This window comes from Neopelma chrysocephalum, unplaced genomic scaffold (assembly GCF_003984885.1).
Source record: "Neopelma chrysocephalum unplaced genomic scaffold, ASM398488v2 Primary Assembly neopelma1_286, whole genome shotgun sequence".
Lineage (NCBI taxonomy): Eukaryota > Metazoa > Chordata > Aves > Passeriformes > Pipridae > Neopelma > Neopelma chrysocephalum.
This window is the reverse complement of record NW_020897948.1, coordinates 602,213-626,959: the sequence shown is the minus strand read 5'-3', so window position 1 is coordinate 626,959 and position 24,747 is coordinate 602,213. Positions and strand designations below refer to the sequence as shown.

At 42.6% G+C, this 24,747-nt stretch overlaps 1 protein-coding gene across 4 annotated transcripts; it reads right to left on the bottom strand.

Moving 5' to 3' along the window:
- Window positions 1–1,520: 1,520 nt before the first annotated feature.
- Window positions 1,521–24,726, bottom strand: RBL1 (RB transcriptional corepressor like 1). 4 transcript variants are annotated; one of them, XM_027704713.1, is made up of 21 exons: window positions 24,624–24,723; window positions 24,091–24,291; window positions 22,731–22,795; window positions 22,510–22,638; window positions 22,236–22,396; window positions 21,430–21,479; window positions 19,551–19,734; window positions 17,940–18,106; window positions 15,932–16,044; window positions 15,285–15,388; window positions 14,545–14,682; window positions 12,926–13,090; window positions 12,632–12,767; window positions 10,763–11,029; window positions 9,654–9,781; window positions 7,745–7,921; window positions 6,269–6,340; window positions 6,011–6,092; window positions 4,234–4,400; window positions 3,646–3,810; window positions 1,521–3,393 (listed from the first exon to the last, which is right to left on the bottom strand). In XM_027704713.1, the coding sequence occupies exons 1-21, from the start codon at window positions 24,716–24,718 to the stop codon at window positions 3,223–3,225; spliced, it is 2,937 nt and encodes a 978-aa protein (XP_027560514.1). In that variant the 5' UTR covers window positions 24,719–24,723; the 3' UTR covers window positions 1,521–3,222. The 4 variants fall into 4 exon arrangements, with proteins under 4 accessions (XP_027560514.1, XP_027560513.1, XP_027560515.1 ...); XM_027704712.1 differs by having other exon boundaries at window positions 9,654–9,835; window positions 24,624–24,722; XM_027704714.1 differs by having other exon boundaries at window positions 3,276–3,393; window positions 3,646–3,866; window positions 9,654–9,835; window positions 24,624–24,726.
- Window positions 24,727–24,747: the final 21 nt, after the last annotated feature.

Sequence of the window (24,747 nt, the reverse complement as noted above, 5' to 3'; positions counted from 1 at the left end):
TGTCACTACTGGGGTTCCACAGGGCTCCATCTGGGCCCTGTGCTCTCCAACATCTCCATCAATGACTTGGACACAGCACTGGAAGGGACATGGAGCAAGTTTGCAGATGACCCAAAACTGGGAGGGGCTGTTGAGTCCCTCGAGGGCAGGGAGGGCCTGCAGAGAGACCTCGACAAATGAGAGGACTGGGCACTCACCAACCACGGGAAGTTCAACAAGGGGGCAACTCTGGATGTACAGACAGACTGGGAATGAGAGGCTGGAGAGAGCTCTGGGGAAAGGGGTGGGAGGTTTGGGCTGAGGCAGGTGGAACAGGAGCCAGCAGTGCCCTGGCAGCCCCAAAGGCCAACCCTGTCCTGGGGGGCATCAGGCCCAGCAGGGTGAGGGGGGTCTGTCCTGCTCTGCTCTGCACTGGGGCAGCCTCACCTCAAGTCCTGGGGCAGGTTGAGGGGCCTCCATATGTGGATATAAAGCCATTAAAGAGCACATGCAGAGGAGGCTACAAAGATGGTGAAGGGCCTTGAGGGGCCATGAGGAGCAGCAGAGGGCACTTGGCTTGTTCAGCTGGAGCAGACTGAGGTCAGACCTCCCTGGGGTTCTGCAGCTTCCCCACGAGCAGCAGCAGAGGGGCAGCACCAACCTCTGCTCTGTGACCTCTGAGAGGGCCTGAGGGAAGGGCTGGAGCTGTGCCAGAGCAGGGTCAGGTTGGATCTCAGGAAAAGGTTCTTCCCCCAGAGGGTGGTTGGGCACTGACCAGGCTCCCCAGGGAATGGGCACAGCCCCAAGGCTGCCAGAGCTCCAGGAGGGTTTGGACAACACTCAGGCACAGGGTGGGGAATCAGATGATCTTAAAAGGTCCCTTCCAATCTAAGCCATTCTGTGATTGTTGGGGTGTCCTGTGCAGGGCCAGAAGTTGGACTTTGATGATCCTCGCTAGTCCCTTCCAACTCAGGATATTCTGTGATTCTCTGAACTACAGATTAGTCTTTTAAAACAACATCATTACAGGAGAATCTGCACAAATTAGCCTTTTCCCCACCCCTAGAGTAGTAGGTGAACAAGAGTAATTTAAAAGCTCTGGGTTAATGCCAGCTTTATGCTTACCTGGAGTGACAAAACCAGCTGGTACAGATCTGAACCTGTCCAAGGCTGGTTTTGAAACACGTCTGGGAGGAGGGCAGCCAGTACTAGCACGTGGATCTCATGGCTGCAGTGCTGGGAGATAAGAACTAGGAGCCCACAGTGAGTCCAACAGCTCACCTACGCTGAAGTCACATCTTTCTCTGTGGGCATGTCACCTGTCACTGCAGGGTTTTCTCCCTTTGTTTTTTGGTTACTTCATGAAATGTATTACTCACCTTCTCCTCCCAGAAACCACATTGGTCTGAAGCACAAACAGTAAAGAAACCTCAGGAGGAACCTTCAGATAAAACACATGAAATACGATGAATTTAAAAAGAAAAAAATCCCAATGAAATTTGAGGGAATATAAAAATGATGGTCTTTGACATTACAGAAAATGCAGACAGAAGGCATTGTTTAATGAATTAGCACAGGAAAACAACAGGAAATATAGCAACACAGGTTAAAATACTTTTTAGTTGTTTATTATAAAACAAAGATTTACATGTGAAGGCACTTTGAAACCGTTAACAAAATTTCCATGTAAGCTATTGTTTTAGCTGTTCAACAAGCCAAAAATATTTTTTCTAACACCTAAAAAGGTGAAAAATTCTGAACTGCAGAAACACTACACTTAATGACAACTAATAAGGATTTTGGCACCATCAGTTTTCTGGTTTCAGAGAAGGCAGTGACAGTGTGGGGACCAGACACATGAGGAGATGTGCACGTCATGTCAAATGTAAACCAAATCAACTAAACTCTTGTCATACAATACTGTGAGAAGACTGACCCTGTTATGTCTGACCATACATTTCCCACCCAGAAAGGCTAGAATCCTCCACTTTTTACCTCAAAATCTGGAGACAAACATTAAAACTTGAATAAAATTAAAGGAACTGAAGAATCTACATGAAAGTTAGTCCACTGCATGGCCATTTCCTCACACTGCAGCTCTCCATGGCCAAGCACCAAGCACCTTTTTTTGAAAGTAAAAAAAAAAAACAAAACCAAAAAAAAAAATTCAAGTAGTTCAGAATTGAAAACCAAGTTTGTAAACTTTCTACTCCTTGCTGAGTAGTGTCCCTCACTCTTAGGAATCAATTTCTCCTCTCTCACTCCTGGCCAGATCCGTGGGCTGAGACTGCCCAAAATCATCACAGTGTTTTTACTAACACTTCCATACTAACCCACCCAGCCAACAAAGTGAGCAGAGCTCCTCAAACAAGTCCTATGTAATCGTTCCTTTTTTTTTTTTCAGTTCAGTTACACAGAAACTGAAAATTACAGTGCTGAGAAGTTTCTCTATGGCTCTAATCTTGCCCCAGCTGCTGATTTCAACTGTAACCCGCTTGTAATTCTTCAGGGTGAGCTGCCATCCATATGAAAAGCCTCTAGGGCAGGCTGCTCTGTAACTTCCAACGTGGCAGCACCCCCTGGCTCAAAAGAAAGGGAATTCACTGAGTTGTATCTCAGTGCTTTACCAGAGTCCAATTTAAGTCATTGCTATTTGTATTTTTTGATTATTGCCCTCGTTACTGCAAAGCTGTCAGATCCATGTCACAACCTACACTTTAACTGAAGTTCTGACAGTTCAAAACTGCTCAGCTCTTCCTGAGGCTAAATGATCCATTTTTATTCCCTCCAGTTACTCCACAGTAAAATAATGCATAAAATGTCACATTCTTTTAAAATAAGGCACTTTGAAAATTTTTTCTCCAAATATAAAAAGCTTGAGGAAACTTAAACTGAGTTCACTCATTTCTTTACCAATCTGATTCCAAAAAGAAAACCAATGTTACTAGAAGCTGAGTTACACTCAGAACTCACGATGCTCCCAGTGAGGCCTGAGAACATCCAATATGGCTTTCTACAAAACACTTGCTATAACAGCTCAAAGTTATAGCACAGCGTGGCCTTTGGGAATGAAGATCACTGGCATTTCCTACTTAACTATTGCTTTTTGCATCCTGTGGAAGTCAGGTAAAAGTTCAGTGTTAAAGAAACTTGGCAGTTGTCTGTATGCAAAGCCAGGAAATAAACAGCACAACAGCTGTATCCAGCTCCATAGTTTTTAGATCCCACAGGAAACAGGCAGTTTTAATGATTTGCTCTTTCACTGACAACATCCTGGAGACGTTTTAGTAGAACATCATCATTTTCCTGGCAGAGTCGCTTTGTGGGGGATTCAGTGTCACTGTCAATTGTTATTGCTCGCTTCTTGCTCCTGTGTTCACCTTGTTTTATCATATTGTTGATGTCCTTCAAACTCTGTGATCAAGATAAAAAAAATCATGAGTTACTCTGTCTCCATTTCAAACTTGCTCTGGTTTTCAAATATCTGAGAGCAAAAGGTTATTCTGAACCTCTGTGAGTGATGGATTCTACATACATAATTCTACCCTTCAGTGCAAACTGAGAGACATTACAGCACACTAGAACTGCATTATACCACATCCTAATTAGGAGATTTAATTAACCCACTCTCAAACTGCCGCCTTTCAACCTTTTTTTGCTGTGTACCTTGGAAGGGCTCCCACTGAACTTGTAGAGCAGTGCAGTTCGGGGCGTCAGGCAGGCGCCGTTCTTGTGAGGGGACACGTACACAGAGTGTTGCTGGGAGATGCGCCGGGGGGACACTGGCTGCTGCCGGATGCTGGGGAACGGGGACAAGGGAGGGGCTTCCATCTGCAAGGGAGGACACATCTGCCTGGGAGCTCAATCACAAGGTTTAAGAGCAGTAACTGCACAGAAGGAAAGATTAATACACCTCCACGTCTTCTTTAGAAGATTTTATCTTGAGACAGGTAAACAACAGATCAAATATCGATCAAATAACAGAATTAATTGTCTAGATGTGTTACAGAGATGGTCCACAGGCATTTGAGCAAATGGGTGTTGCATCGAGGTAAAGAAGCTGAAACCAGGTTTGCAAACTGAACAGCATCCACATCAGCTCTCTTGAAAGGCTGTTAAAGCAACTTTTCATACCATTACCTACAACTATCTGACTTTACCCACACCAGGTGAGTGACAGGACAAAATTACTGGCATATGTTTAACTGTCAGGAAAAACGACTCTGAGTATTCATTCCAAAGTACTTTACTTACCACATGATCCTGGTTTGTGATATCGTACTTCAGTGCAAATGCCTTTACTCGTCCTACATAGACTGCATTGTAAAATTTAATCAGATCTCCTCTCTCCTCTGTTTCCAGCTCACTGGAGTTCTCTGCTGCGGATCGTCCGGAGGAACTGGCAGCTTTCACAGCTGAGTCTAACAATGAGAGAGCTTTGGATGTCAAAAACTGGGCACTTCAGAGTCAAACTTACCCTGTCCAGCCAGCAAGAACTTGTCCATAAATTGACTGGTTAATGAGAGGAATTAAAGAAACGTGCCTGAGGCAGGAGCAGGGGCTGCTGCAGATGGTTGTGAACATTAGGAGAAGCTACCAATCGCTGGAAATAGCTGTAGCAAGAAACTGTAGCACAACTGAACCCTTCTCCCGTGCTTATTTTGGGGAGTGGTACAAAGCCATTAGACGCTCTTAAAACTATGTTTTAAGCAGTCTGACACCTCTCAGCTTTTGCCTTCTGTGAAAGTTTCTATTGATCAGCTCAACTCACATCTGCAGCACAGAAGCTATGGCACCATTTGTTCAGGTGCATTATGTTCAGTGGGAAAAGCTGCAGCCACACAGCAAGTGTATTTCTGTTAATGTTCCTTCTCCCCTAATTCAGCTGAAGTGCTACTGAATACAACCTTCTATGTCTCCTCCTCCATTCTGCTACTGCCAAGTAAAACAGGGCAGTGCAGAATAAAGTCTCTGGCCATCACTGCACGGAGACAAACATCAAAAGCTCCAGCTGACACCTGTAACTCCATCTGTCTGCCTTCTGTCACAACACAGGCACGTGCTCCTGTAAGCTGCTGTCAAAAGAGCAGGGGTTACTAAACAAAGGAGACACAAGTCTATAAACTGAAGAAAAAGTCTGGCAGGAAAAGCCAACGAAGAACTTTGTAACCAAGTACATTTGTCTGACAAAACACTGGAGCCCAGTGTCACTTCAGATACTCCAAGACATCCAAGAAGTGTGGATTTGTCAGACAGGATGCTGAACTACAGGAGATCAGCACTTTCCTGGACCCTGATGGAATCCTCACCAGGCCTTTAAAAAACAGCTTTAATACTCCCTCAGGCAGTTGAATCCCAGCCACAGTGGGAACATATCACAAAGAAAAAACTCCTAAATTCCACATGTGCCCTGGCTGCAGATCTGCTCTGCTCATGGGTTCATACATGGGCTCAAGATCTCTGTCCTGACACGTCACTCAAAATGGGCACAGCACAGTTCTCACGCTTTTCTCTAATACTGCTCTTACCCTTTTCTCCTCTAACCCAGAGCAAAGAATATTTCATCTATTTAAAAGAACCCCGAGTATAAGAAAATGGTGGTCTTAGTGAGTCAGCATTTTTATTTTCTGAAACAAGTTCTCCCTACTTAAATCTTCAGAACAGGCGATATTAAGAAAAAAAAATCATAATATTCCAGGTACTGTTCATCTTCATCTTTCTTTCCTAACCAGTGTTGCTGTCCAAGAAGAACTATAATACCATTGACAAATTAAGAAGATACTTCAACCCTGAGCAACCAAATTTATGGAAAGAAAAATCAAACATTCTTTCCAACTAGGAAGCGTAATTTCCACTTCTATCACACAGGAGAGCTACTGACAAGAGGGTTTCTTTTTCAACATTACATTTGTTCTTCTTTAACATATTTAAAACTGTAAAATTTGCTCCACTTCTTATCACTTGACAGTTCAGTTCTGTAAAAGCCCACAAGAACATTACTGAAAAGAGCAGATTCCTTTGCTGTACCCACCTTCTGTCATCTCCGTGTCTGGGTCTGCATTTTTGCCCGAGACATCAGCAGAAATATTTCTCAACAAGACACTCCTATAAACCTACAAGACACCAGGGAAAAACACTCTTGTCAAGGAAAACAAGGAAGTTTGGAAGAGACCAGATGAAATCCATTTGAATAGGAATGAATATTATACTGCACAGGATTTATGAGCACAAACACTTGAAAAGTCACCTCTGATATCTGCAGAAAGGAAAGGCAATGCTATTGACTCACATGGCTGTTTGCTTGTGGCTGATTCCTGTAACTTTTCATTATGTCCTGAAAAGTTCTTTCCTCTTTGGTTACCTGGAACAGGAAAGGGTATTGAAGACCAAGTGCAAGAATGAAGGCTGGGCTGCTCAGGTCCAGCATGCAGCTTTTTGGTGAGTATTACTATCAGTACATAATTTCAAAATTTAATTCTGGTGATGAGAATAAGAAAACACCAAGGATTTTTCTTGTTCAAGAATTCCTTGTTTCTTAGCCACCAAAGTCTTTTTATTATGATGCTTGGGCATTTTTCTTTTTCGGCTTTTCTTATAGTGATACTTAAAATTAAAGAAGGGAAATATTATAAAGTCAAAAATGCATTTTGTAAATTTGGAAACTGGACCCCTTAACTTTTCTAAACAGAAAGTAGGCAGGTATGTACACTCTTGCAATTTCATCTTGCTTTTGTACTTCAAAATAGCTCACTTGCTAAAGCAGTTTTTCAGCCATACATTTGCAATTTTAACAGCAGATAAGGAACAATTTTTGTAGTAGGGGCCAGGAGAGAATGTATCACGGTCTCTGGCTAAGTTGTCAGGTCTCACACTGCACTGGAGTCAGCACTTGAAAGCCTGTATTGTGAAAAAAACCCAAACAACTGGCAAATTACGTGACACAGACCACTGATACAGAGCACTGACTATTCAGTGGGTTTGCTTTCCTGCAGCTATCAGTACTGATGTCAGGTGAGCCTGAGCCACACTGCAGTTAAAAGCACAGGTTTCCCTCCACATGTGGTGCCCCACTTCATTTGTCTGCCTCAAAAAAGGTAATTCAGCCCCAGTGGAAGGAGCCTGGGCTTAGTTTCACCTCCTGAATTTTGTGTCTGAATTAGACTTGATGAACACCATAAACATCAGCTCAAGTTTGAGTCAAACTAATATTCCAGTTTCATAATCCAACTTAACAACACCTTAAATCAAAGCTGGCAAATGGAATAAGAAATGAAGAAGTACGAGTAGCAGACAACCACCTCAATTCCTCAGCCTGGATCTTCAAAAGCTAAGAGGATTTTTGGGGAATAGAAACCTTCCCTACATACATTTGCTCCTGCAAACTTCTGCACCTGCCTAATTCTGTCACTGTAATGGATTTTTTGGTTCAGATTATACAGATGGTGAAGATGACAAACAGAATAGAAAACAAACATGGGGCAGTAAGATCACACAGTGCTTTGTCTGCATCAACCAGCGCTCACCTTGAATGTGCTCAGGAAGAGAAGAAAAACCCTCTCAACATACTGGCTGGTTGGTGGGAACATTTAAGATATGCAAAACAAGGAAAAACACATACTAGGACTTCATGCACTTTTTGGAAGGACTTTTTCCTTCCCTCCAGTAACATGACAAGAATGAAGCAATTAAATTGTACACTCTGAACACACCTGACATTGTCAATTGAGCATAAAATTCCCCAAATTTCTTAAAAACTATACATTACCTTTGCCATGATATAAAAGGCACAGAGGAGGAGCTGGTCCAAGTGTCTGTCCTTCATTAGATCAGCACAGTGAACCAACGTGAATTCAAAGCACGTCCATATCTTCCTGCGCAAGTCATTGGAAACATCCAGCTTCAAGCACAGGTCACGCAAGCGCACACTGGCCAGGTGATAAACCTGGGAGAGAAACACACACAGGAAAGGGTGAAGCCAAACAACCTTATCCCACCCTGCAAAAATGAAATGGCTCAAAGCAGAGCTGTTCTGGAAGGACCGTGAAGATGACTAGAGGGAGGGAACACTTCTCCTGTGAGGACACCCTGAGAGGGTTGGGGTTGTTCAGCCTGGAGAAAGACACTGGACAAGGGCCTGGAGGGACAGGACAAGGGGGAATGGCTTCCCACTGCCAGAGGGCAGGGGTTAGATGGGATACTGGGAATAAGTTGTTCCCTGTGAGGGTGGTGAGGCCCTGGCACAGGTTGACCAGAGAAACTGTGGCTGCCCCATGCCTGGAAGTGTTGGTGTAGTGGAAGGTGTCCCTGGCCATGGCAGGGGGTTGGAATGAGATGATCTTTTAGGTCCCTTCCAATCCAAACCATTCTGGGATTCTATGATTCAAAGTCTAAGTTGTCCACTCTTCAGCTGTTGAATCTCTAATGCTTATAGAAAATCTGCCTAAAAACATTATGCCTACAGCTTCTACACCATATCCCTCACTAACTAATTAGGCCCATTCTTTATGCTAGAAAGCAGAAGGAGGTCATTTTATTTTCACTTGCTCTACTGAACAGGAGCAAGAAAGGAGAGGAGGGAAAAACTATCATTGTGAATAGCATGATCAATGTAAATGAAAGGTCAAAATTTAAAGACAAATTTAAGATCAAGATTTTAGTTCTCCTTCATAACTAAGAAGAATATATTGCCTATTATTGGTCAAATACATGGCTACAGCTGAAGGTACTCCCTGGCTGAGAGTAAACGTTCCAAATTGCAATGTTCCCACCTGGCAGCTGGCTACTCAATGCTTAATCTGTTCTCAGAGAGACAGACTGTCACTAGCAAAATTAAAGAACCAATAGTTCAGACACAGGATGTGGCTTACAAGTGTTTCCAGAAATTACTTTCTGTATTAAAACGTACCTTAAAGATCGTTCATTGCAGAATTTTCTAGGTTGTATTTTAATACAGATACTGCCAAAGGGGACACCCTCTAAAAATAACTTCTCTAGTAAGAAAATAACAGCAAAAAACCAATCTTCTAATATTTTTGAGAGATTAATTTAGGCATATATTCTTTGTAGTCATTTAGACCAAGTTACTCTGCCTCTTCCAAAGACCCCTCATACACTCCACACTGGAAATGAAGGTAACTAGAAGTAAGTCATCTGAAATTTTTCTGAAGCACAGTCAGTTCTTAACTTGCCCCTTAAATCCTGCATTATTTCAAAAAGTTCCTTCTTTCTAGAAACCCCTAGCTAGTGTGTCATTCATCACTGAGCTCCCAGCCCAGCATGATCAGCACTAGCAGGCAGGCCTCAAAGTGGCAAATGAGAATCTCCAGATGCTGGATCCACAGACAGGGGAGGATCATCTCATCTTGGATATGTCTAATTTGCAAATGTGGGAAGCAGTCAAAATAGACAAGAGAAGTAAAATCTACCGATGTGTCTTTGACAGTTATTTACGGAAGGTCTTAATTAAAAGGAAAAAAATCTCATGAATGGGAAGGGGAAAACTGGATTCTCTCCAACACTCAACATTTTTCTCCTTCTCCTTTGAGGTATATAAGAACTGCAGGTACCAAAGGAAAGGTACATGAAGACTGAAAGCTATGGATGCTGCACAAGGAGGCAGGTTCCAGCATGGCCACGAGCAGAAGTACAGCACAACTTGCAATAAGGACACTCACCTTCCTGTAGAACAGTGCCAAGGACCCCGTTCTCTTTGGTTTGCTCGCTGCTGACACCTGCACTTCCTGTGCTTGGTTCCCTGGGGGGTGGCAGGAAGGAGCCAGAGCCTCCATTTTACACGGCTGGCCTAAATTAATTGAAATGGGGATCAAGGTGATCCCACCCATTTCATTTGCAATACCTGGAGAGGATACACGCACCCAGAAACAAACCAGTTACTCTCCTCATGCTGCAGAGCTAAACTGCAAACTGAACTCATTTACAAACATTTCATACTAAAGGCATCTCATCTTCTGTACTAGATGCTAGAAAGACTCTATCCCTCTGAGTCTTTAGAAATGATTAAAAATTACATTTCTGGTAAGGTTAAAGGAAGACTATGAATGTGAATGATCATTTCTAAAATTGTCTGAAAGGACAAAGTTTAGAAGAAATCACAGTTTCTGTACTTGGTGTTCCACTCTTTTGGGGGAGGTGGGCACTCCCTTTTTTTTACTATTCTGCAAACCTGACAGCATATCCGATACAGTCCACGTTAGTTTCCTCAGTAGTCAAATTCTCTTGCTGAAAATCTCCCTAAACATAAAAAAATGGAGATTTTTTCTTCGTCTTTAACTGTAGACCCAATTTTTAAATTAAAAATGGCTATAAAACTTATTGCTCATGTATCATTTTCAGAAATATTCAAGCATCACCCAACTTTAACAAAATAGAGGTCTCCCAGTATTTTCCTATTGTTAACACGTAACCCTTATCTAGAAATTCCAGAGCCTTTAAAGATTATAACAGACCAAAGTTAAGATAAATTGCAGTAAATTTTTACTGGAGCTGAGAACCAAAGCATCACTTAACCTGTGTAAGGTATAACTGGAAGAAGCACGAACTCCACAACTTTGTTCATGATTCTGAATCCTTGGGATGTTTGCCAGGGACCAGATGTCTCCAAGGAGAAGATGTCAGTATGAACTTAAGCTTTTTTTTTTTTTTTTGGACAAAGTCAGCATTCTTTAAAAGAGGACAAGCAATACATGCTCCGAGTGCATGATTGGTCTAAGCAGATCTTAAGAGCAAGGAAAACATCTATTAGCAAAGCAGGAAGAATTCGTACCGTGCAGTGGGATCGTGACCTTCTGTCCCACTTTCCCCGGCCCTGCAGTGGTTGTCATGGTCAGCACTGTCTGCCCAGGAGACACTGACACGTTTTCAGCACCAATGCTCGACGCTGGAGCAATTGTCAACTTAGTTCCTTTGGTTAAGGTTTTTTCCATCTGAGTTTCTCGGGGGCTGTCATCTCCAAAGAGCCTTCTCTTAGCACTTCCAGCTGCAGGAGAACTGTAGCGCTCATGAACTGAGATTGGAGACAAGGGCTGCATGTCTGCTATGCCAAGGACAAAAAGATAAAATCAACAAAACCTTATGAGCAGCAGCTTAATGGGAATACTTCTCCAGAGAAGGGGAAAGGCTGCCTTCCAACTACACCAGAGTACCAGAGATCTCTTCTAGTTCAGATCTGCTCTCAGAGTTCACTGTTCCCAGGTGATGTGAACAAGATCTACAGTCTGACTCCTTTTATTTTGCAGTCACCCCAGACAGCAGTTTTCCCATCAGGTACCACATGGAAGCCGAGTAACAAAACAAATTTGCAGAGACTGAGGAACACACAAGGTCACAGATACTCCAGTCTGCTTAGCAATTAGTAATATTTGCAAGTGCTATTCCTCTGAGCACAGTTATCTACAGGAACACTGACCATATTCCCTGGATATGCAGTCTTCTCTATGTTCTGGCTTTCAAGCTCTCTCTACACTGACCTGAGTCCGGTGCCTCCACCCTCACCCACCCCTGGTTCCTCTCAGACTTTTCTGTTGCTTTCAAATACTTCCTCCAGCAGTAAGGCCGAAGTTCACAGCACTAATGTACAGGCTTCAGTTCACAGGCTTTTTGCATTTCTGCTGCAGTCTGTGAAGATACCAGTGACAGCAGTTTCCAATTTCCCAGAAAACAGAAACTTTCTGGATAATTGGTCAGCTAAGACTGATTGGAGACCATATTCCTAACTCTGCCAAGATGGTTCTCTTGATACCAGGGGCAAATAAGCATTTCAAATCCCCACCATACTCCAACTGAAGTCAGGAGGAGCTTCTGGTACCAGATTCTCATATACAAGGTCACGTCTCACACAGCTCTACCCATATATGACACCATCTCCGACAACAAACCACTTCACCTACAGCAACTGCTTGTACATCTCTTTCCTAAGGAGTATTTAAAAAAAAAATAAATCAGTCTTGTCCTGCAATTTGCCAGATAAACACCAAGGGAGACATCACACAACCAGTAAGTCCATGGTGCACCTGCGAGAACATACGGAATAGTGTCTGGGATACAACAAAAGCAGCAATTCCTAACTAGGGGAGTATGCAAAGGGAACAGCAGTGCTGGCACTGCCTCTGCACCCTCACTGTCAGGAGATAATTCTATGTCAGATTCAGGAATCTGCAAAGAACTGTTCTTCAGAGCAGAGAATACTGCCCTCCCTTCCTGCACAAAAACAGTTCCATAGGAAGCAGGAATAAATGCACCAGTCATTTAATTAAAAAAGAAGTCATCTGAAATCCAATCAAACTCACTGATAACAAACAAATAAAAAGCCAAAAAAACCTGAAAAAATCTGAACATCAAAGGACAATAAGCCATTACATGAAAACCCACCTGAGAGTAAGGTCACTCTGGCATCAAACCAGCAGCAAAACCTGCTCCAGTCCAGCAGGGAAGCACCATCAGCACTGTCTGCTGCCAGTGAGACACAGCACTGGTTTGACTGGGTGAATCCAGACCTTCCCTTGATCAAATAAGATGCTTCACAGTTCTGAATGCTTAATTCACATTCAAGATTGCTTTTTGCAATTACAAAGAAGCTTAAAACCCCTCCCCCCAAATTCACACATTCAAATCGGATCAGAAACCTTGAACATACCTCGTCTTAAACTCCCACCAAGATCTGTTCGAACCTCTTTTACTCGAGGATGAATTATGGGAGATAATGGCATCATAGGCAAATGCCCAAGCCCACTTCCTCCATTGCTGGCTTCAAAATTACTGGGAAATATTACCTGAGAAATAAGAAATGTCAGTGTAAGATAACAAATGAATTTCCCTTCTTTGTGCCAATCTATCAATAGAAGATTTTCTGCAGCAATTGTCTCGTTTGAACAGTTTTCTGTATAAAGCAACAGTGAATTTCCTATTTAAAGGAAAACAAATCACCTACTTCTTCACAGGTTGGGACTTTGTTGTCTGATGCCTCGAGTGCATTCCAGAGTGCCGAGTTCCGAGTCCAGGCAAGACTCTCCAGAATTTGTTCCTCAATGCTGTTGAGGTGCTTCACCATGTCTCTGGAAAGTCCTTCCTCAGACCGAATCAGCACTTCAATGACCTGATGGCAATCACACACACCCCAAAGTCACATTGCTCATGTTTAACGTTATCAGACTGTTCTTCATTTCACGACCCTGTTTGAAACTTCAACGAAGAGTGCTCCAGCCTTCTCCTTGTATCTTCATCTTCCTCAGCCCTCTTCTGATCCCCGTTTTTTTAACCCCCTTTCCCAAAGGCAACCCAGGAGTCAGAAGTGGACAGCAGATGTGCCATCAATGCAGACCAACCCACTCCAGGGGTTTTTAGGCCCTCTCTTCCCATTGCTAAGCATGCACAGAAAGAAACACTGAGCACAGCCAGAGCTCACCCTGCAGCACGTGCAGCAGAGCTGGGGAGATGGGAACAGGTCCAGCCGCTCAGCAGGGCACGTGGCAGCCCCAGCATTCCAGCTTTCCTGCCCTTCAAAGCAGCAGGAAACACGAAGGGCTGAAAACCACTGCTCCAAAGTTTTAAGAAATGCTCAGAACCCTTAACGTGGACAAGTGGGGGTTGAACAGATCCCCTGCAGTATCGTACTCCACCCCCATGCTCCAACACAAAATCCACTTTATTTATTTTACTCCTGTCTGAAGAGCATTCAGATTGTTTTTCTAAAGCTCCAGAAATGCCATAAGACTTGCCTGGAGGACTTATTGATATTTTTAGTTATTCCTGCTACAGAAACTAAGCATCTGGAGAACAAAGTTACAAATGTCACAAGTCTCCCTGGTGTGAAGCCTTTGTGATGGCAATTTTTTTCACCTAAGAGTGCTGCAATACACTGAATAGCAAAAAAAAATTCAAATCAAACATAAATCTGTTCCACAAAGTTGGGTCTGCACCAGTGCATTTCATTTTGAAGAAGGCTACCAAAAGCCACAGCAATATTGACAGATTTGTTTCAGCTTCAGTACTGCCCTAAGCTGATCAGTGAAGGAAAAAAGGAGAACAGAATATAAACGAGCTTTTCCAAAGGGTTCCATTTTTTGGTTGCTGTCACCTAAACAGAACTACTTGATTTATTCATGCTAAGCTGTGAGGTGTCCAGCAAAAACTAGAGGCATATGGATAGGTGATAAAAGGACTGAAGTAGTCAAAAAACAAATTACATTGGAGGTGGGGTGAATGTGTTCAAAAAAATGACCAGAAACAGAGTATCAGAAAAAAATATGCTTGATGCTTTAGTCTACTAACAGTGTATACAGATTAAGAACTAAAAGTTGATTGACAGCATGTTACAGTTCAGTACCATTTACAAAATGGATTTTTTTGCTTCATATTTCAGCTTCAGCTCTGGCATTACATATTCCAGGTAATATTATTTCAGGACAGTCAGGGTCTAGAACCGGCACAGTGCACAATAACATCAGTCCTTCTCTTACCTGATTCCCTAGGGAGGAAGAGCATCATCCTCTCAATCCAGTAACATGCCATTTTTAATACAGATACTGTCCCAAGTCAGAGGCTATTTACCTTATAGAAATAGAAGGGCCTGAGGTCAAGCACTTCAATGATCCAGGGGAAGGTGCGAGGGGAGCTGTAGGCGAAGAGCACGATCTCCAGGCAGCACGCCAGGAGCGAGCGGTGGAACAGATCCTGCTCCAGGAGAGCCTGAGGGGACACACAAAATGGCAGTGGTCTCATGGCTGGGAAGTGGAAGTTGGAATTTTGTGAAAGAACCTGCTTTTTTCCACTGTTCACAACCTCCTCTTTTTTACAGGGGAATTTAGAAGACCAGATGTAGAGTAACAGCACCATCATCATGGCTAGGCTTCGCGAACGAAGATTTGGGAAGGGCTCTACCCACTTTTCTCACTTTTCTTGCAAGCGCGAGTAACAGCACCAAACCCACCCCATTTTGCATACTATGGACAAATCAACTCCTTATTGTGCACCACAAAGCAGAGCAAATGCAGCGCTGCCTAACATGAAGTATTGATATTGTTCATTGGATCAAGAAGAGAATAAAAGTCAACTGTCCAAAAAGCTGTGATTCTAGAAGGCACCACAAATTCAGATGGCTGGTTATGCCAGTTATACTGGTTTTAACAGTAGAAAAAAACACATTTAGGCACCTCCCATGTATTTCCCCTTTTAAATATTAACAATATACACAGAGTGCTTTACAGTGCTCTGTTCTGAAACTGCCTGAAGACAAACTCTGAGAAACAGTTACAAAAAGTGGTCTACTCTTCAGACAGTTCTTTACTTACAGTCAGATCCTTCCCATGCAGTCTCCGTGTTTCTTGCACCATTATAGTCTCCAAGATTTTATAGTACAAGATCTCTGCCAGTTTTAATCTGTTTACAGCAAAATCTGAAATTTAAAACCAACAGAGATGAAGTCCAATGCCACCGGCACAAATGGTCTTCAGATTAAACTGAGCAACCTGTCCTGATCCAAGAAAATACCGTGGGTGTGTATGTACACACTTTGCAAACCAGAAAAGTATGTTCAGAAATCCGCTAGGCCCAAGCACAGCATGAAATTCGACAAATGTTTTAAAGGATTACTTAATATTTCTTCTGGTGTAGTTTCGCAATGTTGCGATAATAACTTTCCTATTTGTATTCAGTTCCCTTTAGATTTTAAAGCCAAGAAGAATGCAAGTTTACAGTTGTTAAGAGCTGCTTTTCCATTATCTCTTGGTTGTCCTAGTTCAAACTGCAGCTTTGGGTTTGCTCTGTCATAAATTTTTATTTTTTACGGTGTTCTGTTTGACAGCAACAGTTTTCTGCTTGGGTATGTTCTGGGATAAAAACAGCTCCACTGCATTAAGTATTTAGACAAGAGTGTATGTATGCACTCTATTTGCCCTGGTTTAGTATTTTGAAACATCCCATGCCTTTCACTCCATACCTATATGAGAGCCTGGCTGCTCAGCTGTTGACTGAGTGTAGCTGCAGCAGAAGGTCTCACCGATCTCCTTCACTCTGCTCATGATGCTTTCCATGGGGCTGCGGGCACAAGACCTGAAGCAGAAGGCAAAGAGAAAGCCTTGTTTGTATAAATTAATACCCAGATTAAAAAAAAAACAAACTCAAGAACAACAACAACAAAAAACCATACCACCAAAATAAAAAGGGACGCTAATTATACTGGACATTCCTCATCTGCAATAACCTGTATTACCCAGACAGAGGAAAACATAAAGCACACAAATATTGTGTCCTTTTTTCCTTTCCTAACAAGGTTAGGGAGGCTATGTAGATCTTGGAATAAATGCAGGAGAAAGGAAGAGCTACAGCAGCACACTCAGGAGAAAAAGGATCTGGTGAGAGCAGGGCAGTAGTGAGGATGCTGCCAAAGGCAACAACCAACCAAATGCATCTACGAGACCACACAAGCCAGGCTCAGTCTGAGGGAGTACAGAAAAGCTTGAAGAGCCAACATCTTCCCATTTACTACCAAGACAGAGAGAAAGTGGTGAACTCCAGACAGTCACTGTCATAAAAATGGGCCAGAGAATCTCTGGCTAGAGATGGTCTCTCTGAAAGCTTTCAGATCTTCCAGAAACTGCTTTAGTGGACAGTGGTTTGTCACTGATGTCAACTTAAGACAATAAACTATTATGAAAAGCCAGAACTGAAAGCAACTAAGGTTTCTTTGAACAAAGCCTTCTAATTAACTTCAAAGCCGTCTCCGTGGAATTTTCATTTGAAAATGAAAATACTAAAAAGCACAGAATATTACACAGTCCAAACTACAGTTCCTCCCATTTCTCCCAATCACACAGTACATATCCTAGTGCTTGCTGAACTCATGTCCAGTATGAGCAAAGTAGTCACCACAACTCTTGTAAGAGGTTTACTCAATTTTTTTCTCATTTTAATATTTACCTCTCCTGACAGACTAGTTTATTACTTGGAACAAAGTAATAATAATTTTTCATTAGAGATTGCAGACACTTCACTGTCTTAATTGTGTAATATAAATAATATCAGTCCTTAAAAAACAATCAAAGAAACATTCAAAACAAAGGCATCCTGCTGAGTGGTTGTAAAATTTGAAGAAATAATGCTAGGAAAACTTTCAACATATACATAACTCCACAGATGAGAACTGCAGGTAATATTTTTCACCTATTTATGATGGTTATTTTACAAAACATTACTTTCGCACTTCAAATATTAAATCCTATTACTAAATGTCCATTCTGATTAATAAAAACACATCTGCAGACCTTACACCATAATACAGCAAGGCCTTAACTTGCAGATGTTAAGCAAACACCCATCTTTACAGGTATTTACTATTCAATTACTGCTTTTTATGAGCTAGGCTCAGAGGGGAAAGCTGAAGAGAGCTCAGGGAACAGCCACCAGAACAACCAACATGGAAAGCACAGCTGCTGCTACACAAGAGATCAGCTTTGACAGTAACCAGGGTCACTGCAAGGCTTATACAAGTGCTACAGAGTTAGATTAAGATATCCTGAAGTAGTAGGAAGGAGAAATGGGAAGTCTGTACGCTGCTTTTAGTTTTATCTTCCCAAGTTGAAGGCCAACACTACAGCTTGTTGATTCCAACATTTCTGCCCTCCTCCAAAACCTCTGACAACAAAGTTACCACATCTTTTATTAGAGCCATACTTATTTAAAATCCAAATAAATAAACAAAAAAGGCATTTGGCTTTCAAGCAAACAGATAAATTAACACCACCAAAAACTGAGTCTCCATTAATACAATGGTGGTGACAAATCAGATGGAGGGGTGTTCAGCCATCCTGCTCCAGATGAGATCTAGAAAACAGATCTTTCAACAAGAAATACTACAGAAACACAGACCTAAGTACTCTGCACCAAACAAAAAAAGCCAGAAGGTCAGTTCCTGTGTGTATGAGAGCAGCTGAAGTGGACACACTCACTCAAAAATAGCTGTAAGTTGTTCACTGGGTGCATTTTTCAGCCCAGCCACCATGTTCTGCAGGCGGCTCACGCTCTGCGTGGCTGAAGCCACAGGAGTGATGACACCTTCCTTCTCTCGCAGGTATCGTCGGCCAGTCAGGGGAGTTGAAGGTGCAAATGATCTTTTCTGTCACAAAGAGAAAGATAACAAGTAAAATCAGCCAACAAAGCAGTTTCAATAACCTTTCAAATGAGCATCTCCTGCAAAATCCCTCCAAAGACTAAAATTACACCACCAGTACACTACGTGAGGGTTCATCAAACCTGCGAGCTCAGAACTGGCTGAAAATGAGCCAAAGTTTTCCCAGGACTCCATAAATACAAAATATAACAAATCTTCATGCAGATGAAAATTAACTCAAAGGGTTTTAAAAAATAAAATACAGTAAATCAAGACCTAAAATATTAAAGCCTTTAATTTTTTAAGATCATCTGAACACTGAAAAATACAGGATAAGGAAGCACATGCTTCCATTCTCAGTCCCTGACTGCATTAGCTGTGTGACACAAGGAGTGGGTGGCAGAGCTGCCCAGGAGAGGTCCATAGGAAAATATTCCTTGGAAAATGCTGTCCAGGCAGACCTCGAGCCCTCCTTTATCCAAAGGATGATGCAGCACTGAGTAGATGGAGCTGCGTGGACAGCACTTACCTATTTGTATCCTACTCTCTGGAAGTGATACAGTTTTGGGATTTAATTATCAGAGCAGAAAACATTCTGAAGATACACAGCAAATAATGAGAAAAGGTTAAGCCTGCAGTCATTATGCATTAATAGCAATATTGTTATGTTACAGAAACTGAAGCTCAGAATTGCTAAAACCCATTCCACATCCCTGTCTTTAATTTGCCTGAATATGAAATACACTCATATTTGGCAGAAAAAGCTAAGCCATAGGATTCATTTACACAACCACTAGCATCTTGGAATAAGAATTCTTATTTTTTAATAGACATGTAAATCAAACAGCATATGGTTCTTTCACACAGCCAGCACTATTTTCTCCTTATCCAAAAGTAATCAAGCATTTTCCTGCATGCCAACTTCATTAAATAGATCGTACATTTTTAAACACAGTGAAACATTTACTCTGTTAATAGGTTACTTTTTGTAATGAACAGACAGTTTGGTGAGGTTTATGCTGTGAATGTTATTTTCCGCAGAAGAATAAAAAAGATGACCTTTCCTATCCTAAGAAAGGAAATATTGGGAAAACAAATAAATGAATCCAGTGTCAAGGGTTTGTGGCATGATTATGGAGCTTGAACAAAACTGTAAGACCTATATATTTAGGTATTACCTACGTACAGGTTTTTCTTGGGCAAAACCAGACTAAACACATGAAAGTGCTCTCATCCAGTTTAAGGAATAATTATACAATAAATTCCACAGGAAAGACAACACCACCATTTCTCCTTAGCAAGACAGTACTGAAGCCTGCAAATGGCATTCACCGCCTTCCTCTCAGGAAGAAGTTCAAGAAATTCCAAGTCCCCTCAATAATTCAAAGTGTGTGTAAGGATGAGAAAACTCCGAGTCCTTCAAGTGAGACTGGTGTGTTAAATGAATCACCTTTTCAAAATGCTGCTGCAGATGACACTCTGTGGGAGCTCGTGCTGCCGTTTTCTCTACCAGCACATCTGCAGGGAATTTTCGAGTGCCAATTTCTTCTTCAGCATCAGCTCCCAGGAAAACTCTCTCATCAAAATCACCCACGGTCAGAACATACTCTTCATACTCTTTATTCAGTGCTTTGCTGAAAGAGAAGCCCAGGTTTGATATCAAAGGTTTAACTGTTGAAGAAACAAAGAAGGCGCCTGTGGAGCGCAAGTACAAACTCACACCAACACGGGCTCAAAGTGTTCCATGCTCTGGGCAGCAGTGCTGCTTCCACCTCCCCAGGCAACCTGCCTGGGGTCATCCCTGCCTGCCTTGGGACTGAAAGCTCTCCAGGACCTGCTGCAGGGACCATTCTTCCTCCTAAGTGACCACCAACATTTGGCTCTCAGTAAGAAGAGGAAAAAAATCCAACTCTGCCTCTACCCCAGTTGTGAATAAACCAGTCTGGAAGTGCTCAACTGATCAGAGGTTAAATCTGTGAACACACAGAGCACACCAATGGAAGCTGCATCCACCTCCACGGGATTTCTGGTTTTGCCACTGCCTAGCCCATAATTTTGCTAATGGTGCAGCAGAAGGGACAGGGAAGAGCTAGCTAGCTGTGAGACCAAACAAATCCTTCACCTTCTTTATTCCAGCTAACCCAATTGGGAAACAGAAATGTTTAATCCCACCAAGGTTGCAGAGCTTTAAATTTACACTTAGGAAGCGGAATGGAGCTTTTGGATAAAAATCAGAAATGGCTCACATCAATAAATCCTGCCTGCAGCTTTTCCGTGGGCCAGGAATGCAGTTCCAGCTACCACTGAAGCAGACATAGTAGTGGAACATAATGGAATCATGACAAAAGCGACTCTGGGATCCCACAGGAAACCTGACTGTATCACTGGTTCACTTTCCCCATGTCTTTTAGGGAAAAAAAAGGGAAGTGGAAAAGAAAAAAGAAAAAAACAACTATGGAAAGTTTGGACAAAAAAAAAACCCAAACCCTAACAGGCTTCCATGCTTCTTTTAGATGCCAGGCTACTTTCAAAAGAACAGGGACTACTGTATGTAATACTATTAATTTTTAAGTAGAAACAATAAGAAAAATTGCATAGTCAATGGATCACAGTTTATACATGGGTTTATATCTAAATTTAAGTGTTATCTACACTGTTAAAACAATCAAGTCTTATCTCAAAATTCCCGAAAAACCAACAAGAGCTAACCTAGCAAAAACAAATTAATAGGTATTTTTGCAAAAGGTAAAAAAACCCCCAAACCGTAAGGGATCCAGAACAAAGCAGCTGCTGTTCCTATTTTGCATTTAAATTAACCTTCAGAAATGAATTCAAAAAGTTCCTGAAACAATTACACTCGCCTCCCACAGAAACACTTCACCTCTTTTGTGGTTTTGCAATTGTTTCTTCTTTTTCTTTGAAGTCCTTCTGCTGCATCCACAGATTTATACACTCAATTAGAGACTGACAAATGAATTTAAACACTTCCCTACCTGGGCAAAATATGCGTACAGAAATACATCTGTGCACTTCAGAGTCAAGGCTTTGATTTGTATCAGATTACTCAAAGGTTAGTCACCAGAAAATCAGAGCAAGCACCAAAAAACCTGACAGCAAGGAAGAACCTCTGCAGCTTGAACCCCTGACATTGGCCACATCTCGGAACAAGAAAGCATTTCAGCCAGAGAGAAGCTTTGGTGGTCAATAATCAAAAACCCATTAGATACGGTAAGATAAAGAAACAGGAAAACCTGAGATATAGTACACAAAGGCCAGTGTTTTAGACATGGAACCAAGCCCCACGATTAAGAACAAAAGCTGTAACTTACCTATTTTCTGTAAAGTTGTAGAGATCCAACAGACAATCTCCTTTTAAGATCTAAGAATAAAAAGCAGAAATATCTTACATAATAAAATCAAAATTGCTCCAATTGTGAGGACATGATGGTTTTAGTCAAAAAGGAAATGAGATTGAGGTGCATAATTGGACTTTTTTGGGGTTTTTTTGCCTAGACCAAAGGGCTACAGTGCCATTATCAAGACAAATGGAGGAGGACAAAGCCCAGCTGGATCCAAGCTCCAGATGAACTCACTCTTCAGACACAGCCCTACAATGCAGTATCTGTTCACTGCCAGGTTAGGGACTGATCTGACAAACAACTACACAGAAACTTCCAAAGAGCTTGGAAAACATTTCCAGGATCAAAACTAGACAGAACAGTTCGTACACCTGCGACCTCAACCTCTTCCTTCCAAAGCATTTTGCTCAACTGCAAGACAAGCAGCAGGACCCACACCACTATAACAGACATCCCATAAAACTATTTCACAAGGAGATCACATTTTTTTTGCCTGAAGAAAACACCACCTTTAATAATTCAGTTTCACAAAGCCGAGAAAGGAAAGCAAAGGTTCTCCACTGACATAAAAAGCCAAAACAGAGGAGACCTTACAGCACACAGCATTAAAAGTTGAGAGTGAATTCTGTTCCTGCTAAAACACAGACAAAGAAAACCTGACCCAGCCTGAGTTCCTTTGCTCATTTGCTCATTCCCTGAGGAACCCACAGTACCTAAATGGTCTTGAGAGCCATCATGGGGCTCCACTGTGCACTCACAAAACTAGTGAGATGTACCTTCCTATCAAACAGCTTTGCAATGTATGGTTTAAAGTAGTGTTCCTTTATGCCTTTTGCTTCTACCAGGAGCCCGTCGTGCAGCTCACACAGCGTGGCAATGATGCAGGGAGGGTCCTCAGAGGCTTTGATCTCTGGAGTGTGGAATTCCACTGGTAAGCCTGAGAACGAGGAGGAGGGAGGGGGAAAGACAACCAACCTTCAACTTCATTTCAAATGAACCAAGAGAAAAAAAAAATCTCATTTGATTGTAAATAATCTTTCCCCACCATACCTTTAAATGATGGATTTAGCAAATCTCTTCTGTTTGGACACAGAAGGGCATTGGCAAAAATCAGGTCCAAGCAGCACAGAAGCAAATGATAGGAATTTACTAAATCATCTCCAATCATACGGAAATTACCTTGAAGAGACAGCACATCACGTCAAGCAACACAACAGAAGTTCACAGCTGGGAATGTATCCAAACCATGCAGCTAAAGCAATCAAGCCTACCCTTAGTGTACACAAAGAGAGTCCAGCAGAAGTTGAAGAGATCTTTGACACTGCAAGGCACCCGCCTGGCAACAAGGAAAAGTGGGGAGAAGTCACTCTTCAGTTCCAGAAAGCTGAACCTTGTTTTACAGTAGGAATTTCATTCCATTTCCCTGCTCAAAGTAACAGCTGGAGCTGTTGTCTTAATTTCACACTAAGGTGCAGTCTAAGCTACACGTCCTGATTTCAGCTCTTGCTGGCCAACAGCCTCCCACCTGGCTCCACAGGGCATCCTGCACAGCATTCACAACCTCCTGACCCTGTTTCTAAGCCAGTGGCTGCCTCTGACCCTGCCACACTATTCTGCTGGTGTCACATCTCCCACAGAACCCTCCTGCAGCCAGAGATGGTGAGATTATAAGGGCTATATATATGCCAGTGATGGTTTTTCCTAAATATTTTACTAAAGCATCAGTCATCCCTTCAGAACACACAATTACAGCTTGTACTACAGCTCAGCTGCTGAATCCCCTTTGGGGTAGAGATTATCCAAACCCACGGAGCTGGAAGACCAGGGAAGGCATTACTCAGGACAGCCCACAGAGGAGCCAAAGCCACAGTGACACTGCCCAACGCTGCTCTAAGGGACACAAAGAAAGCACCCAGTAAAACTTCTCCCACTACACTCTACCTGTAGTCAGGGAGCTACACTGGAGCATTTTACCAGAAAAATTATCCCCCCTCACATCCAAAAACACCCCACAGAGCCACAGCTTGGCTCCCTCATCCCCAGGGTTACACTCTCACTACAAAGATGTCACAGCGACAGCCACACACACTCCGCAAGGAACACAGACAATTAATTGCCTCCTTTAATGGAGGCAGAACTCCCATGTGTGTGTGGAAGATGACACCACCAAATTTGTCATAAAAATGAGCACATCAGCTGTAACTTCCTCCCTCATCTGGCAACCACAGTAAGGACCCAGCAGGTCACTGGGGATGTAACAGAGGATGTATCACTGTAGCACAGAGGGGTCCTGTCACACCAGCTCCTGCCTGCGCTGTGCCAAGACAAAACACCCCTGTGCCACTTCACTTATTTCTGCTAAACGTTTAGAGCATTGGTCTCACTGCGCCCTGAAGTTCACCCACCTCGTGGCACCTCCCCCCAACACACACAGACCTTCCCAGGGGTGACAGGGAATGGGATGCAAAGCCCTGGGGACCCGAGCTGACCCCCCAGGGTCAGGGCTGGCTCTGCGTGTGCTGGGTTTCAGGGTCAAAGAGGCCCCATCCCTTCAGAACTTCTTTTTCACAAATCTGTCCTGGGTATAACTCTTTCCAGGGAAGAGTCACATTAAATCTCAAAATCTCATACCTCTGTTTCCTGCTTCGCTGTGGCTTGGAAGTTTCTTCATAAGGGTTTTGAAATATATCAAAAAATATTGGTTCAAACTTCTTGAAAATCACAGTTGACACTTCAAAATTTCTCTCCAGCCGCTCCACTCGCTCTCGGAATTCCTGTGGTAGGTTTGACATGTCCATCCACTTCTTCATTTTGCTAAAAAACTGAATTAAACTTTAAAGAAAAAAGAAAGGTCTGCTTTGAGCTTTAACTAACTGCCAAAATGCAACATATTTACTCCTTAATGACTGATTAGATTACTATGTAGATTTACAGGTTTTTTGACAGACTCCCAAACTGTACATATTGTAAGCTTTTTGCCTTTTATCACTCTGGGGTTTCTCCTTGACCCTCTTTAAGGCACAGGAACACTGATGCAGCAGCTGCCAGCATGGCTGTGTTGGGCATGGGAGAGGTGGAAAGGAAAAATCACATGCAGCTCTGCACGTGTGGAGGGGGAGGCAGGACAGGCAGCAAAACCACAAGCAAGAGCCTGCCAAAGTTACCTGCACAAAAACCTCTTAGTTCTGGGTGTAATTAATTGGCACCTCCCCTCCAGCAGCTCAGCCGGGAGCGGGTCTTTAAACGGAACGAGAAACATTCCGAGCTCTGTCGTTCCAGCTCTGTCTT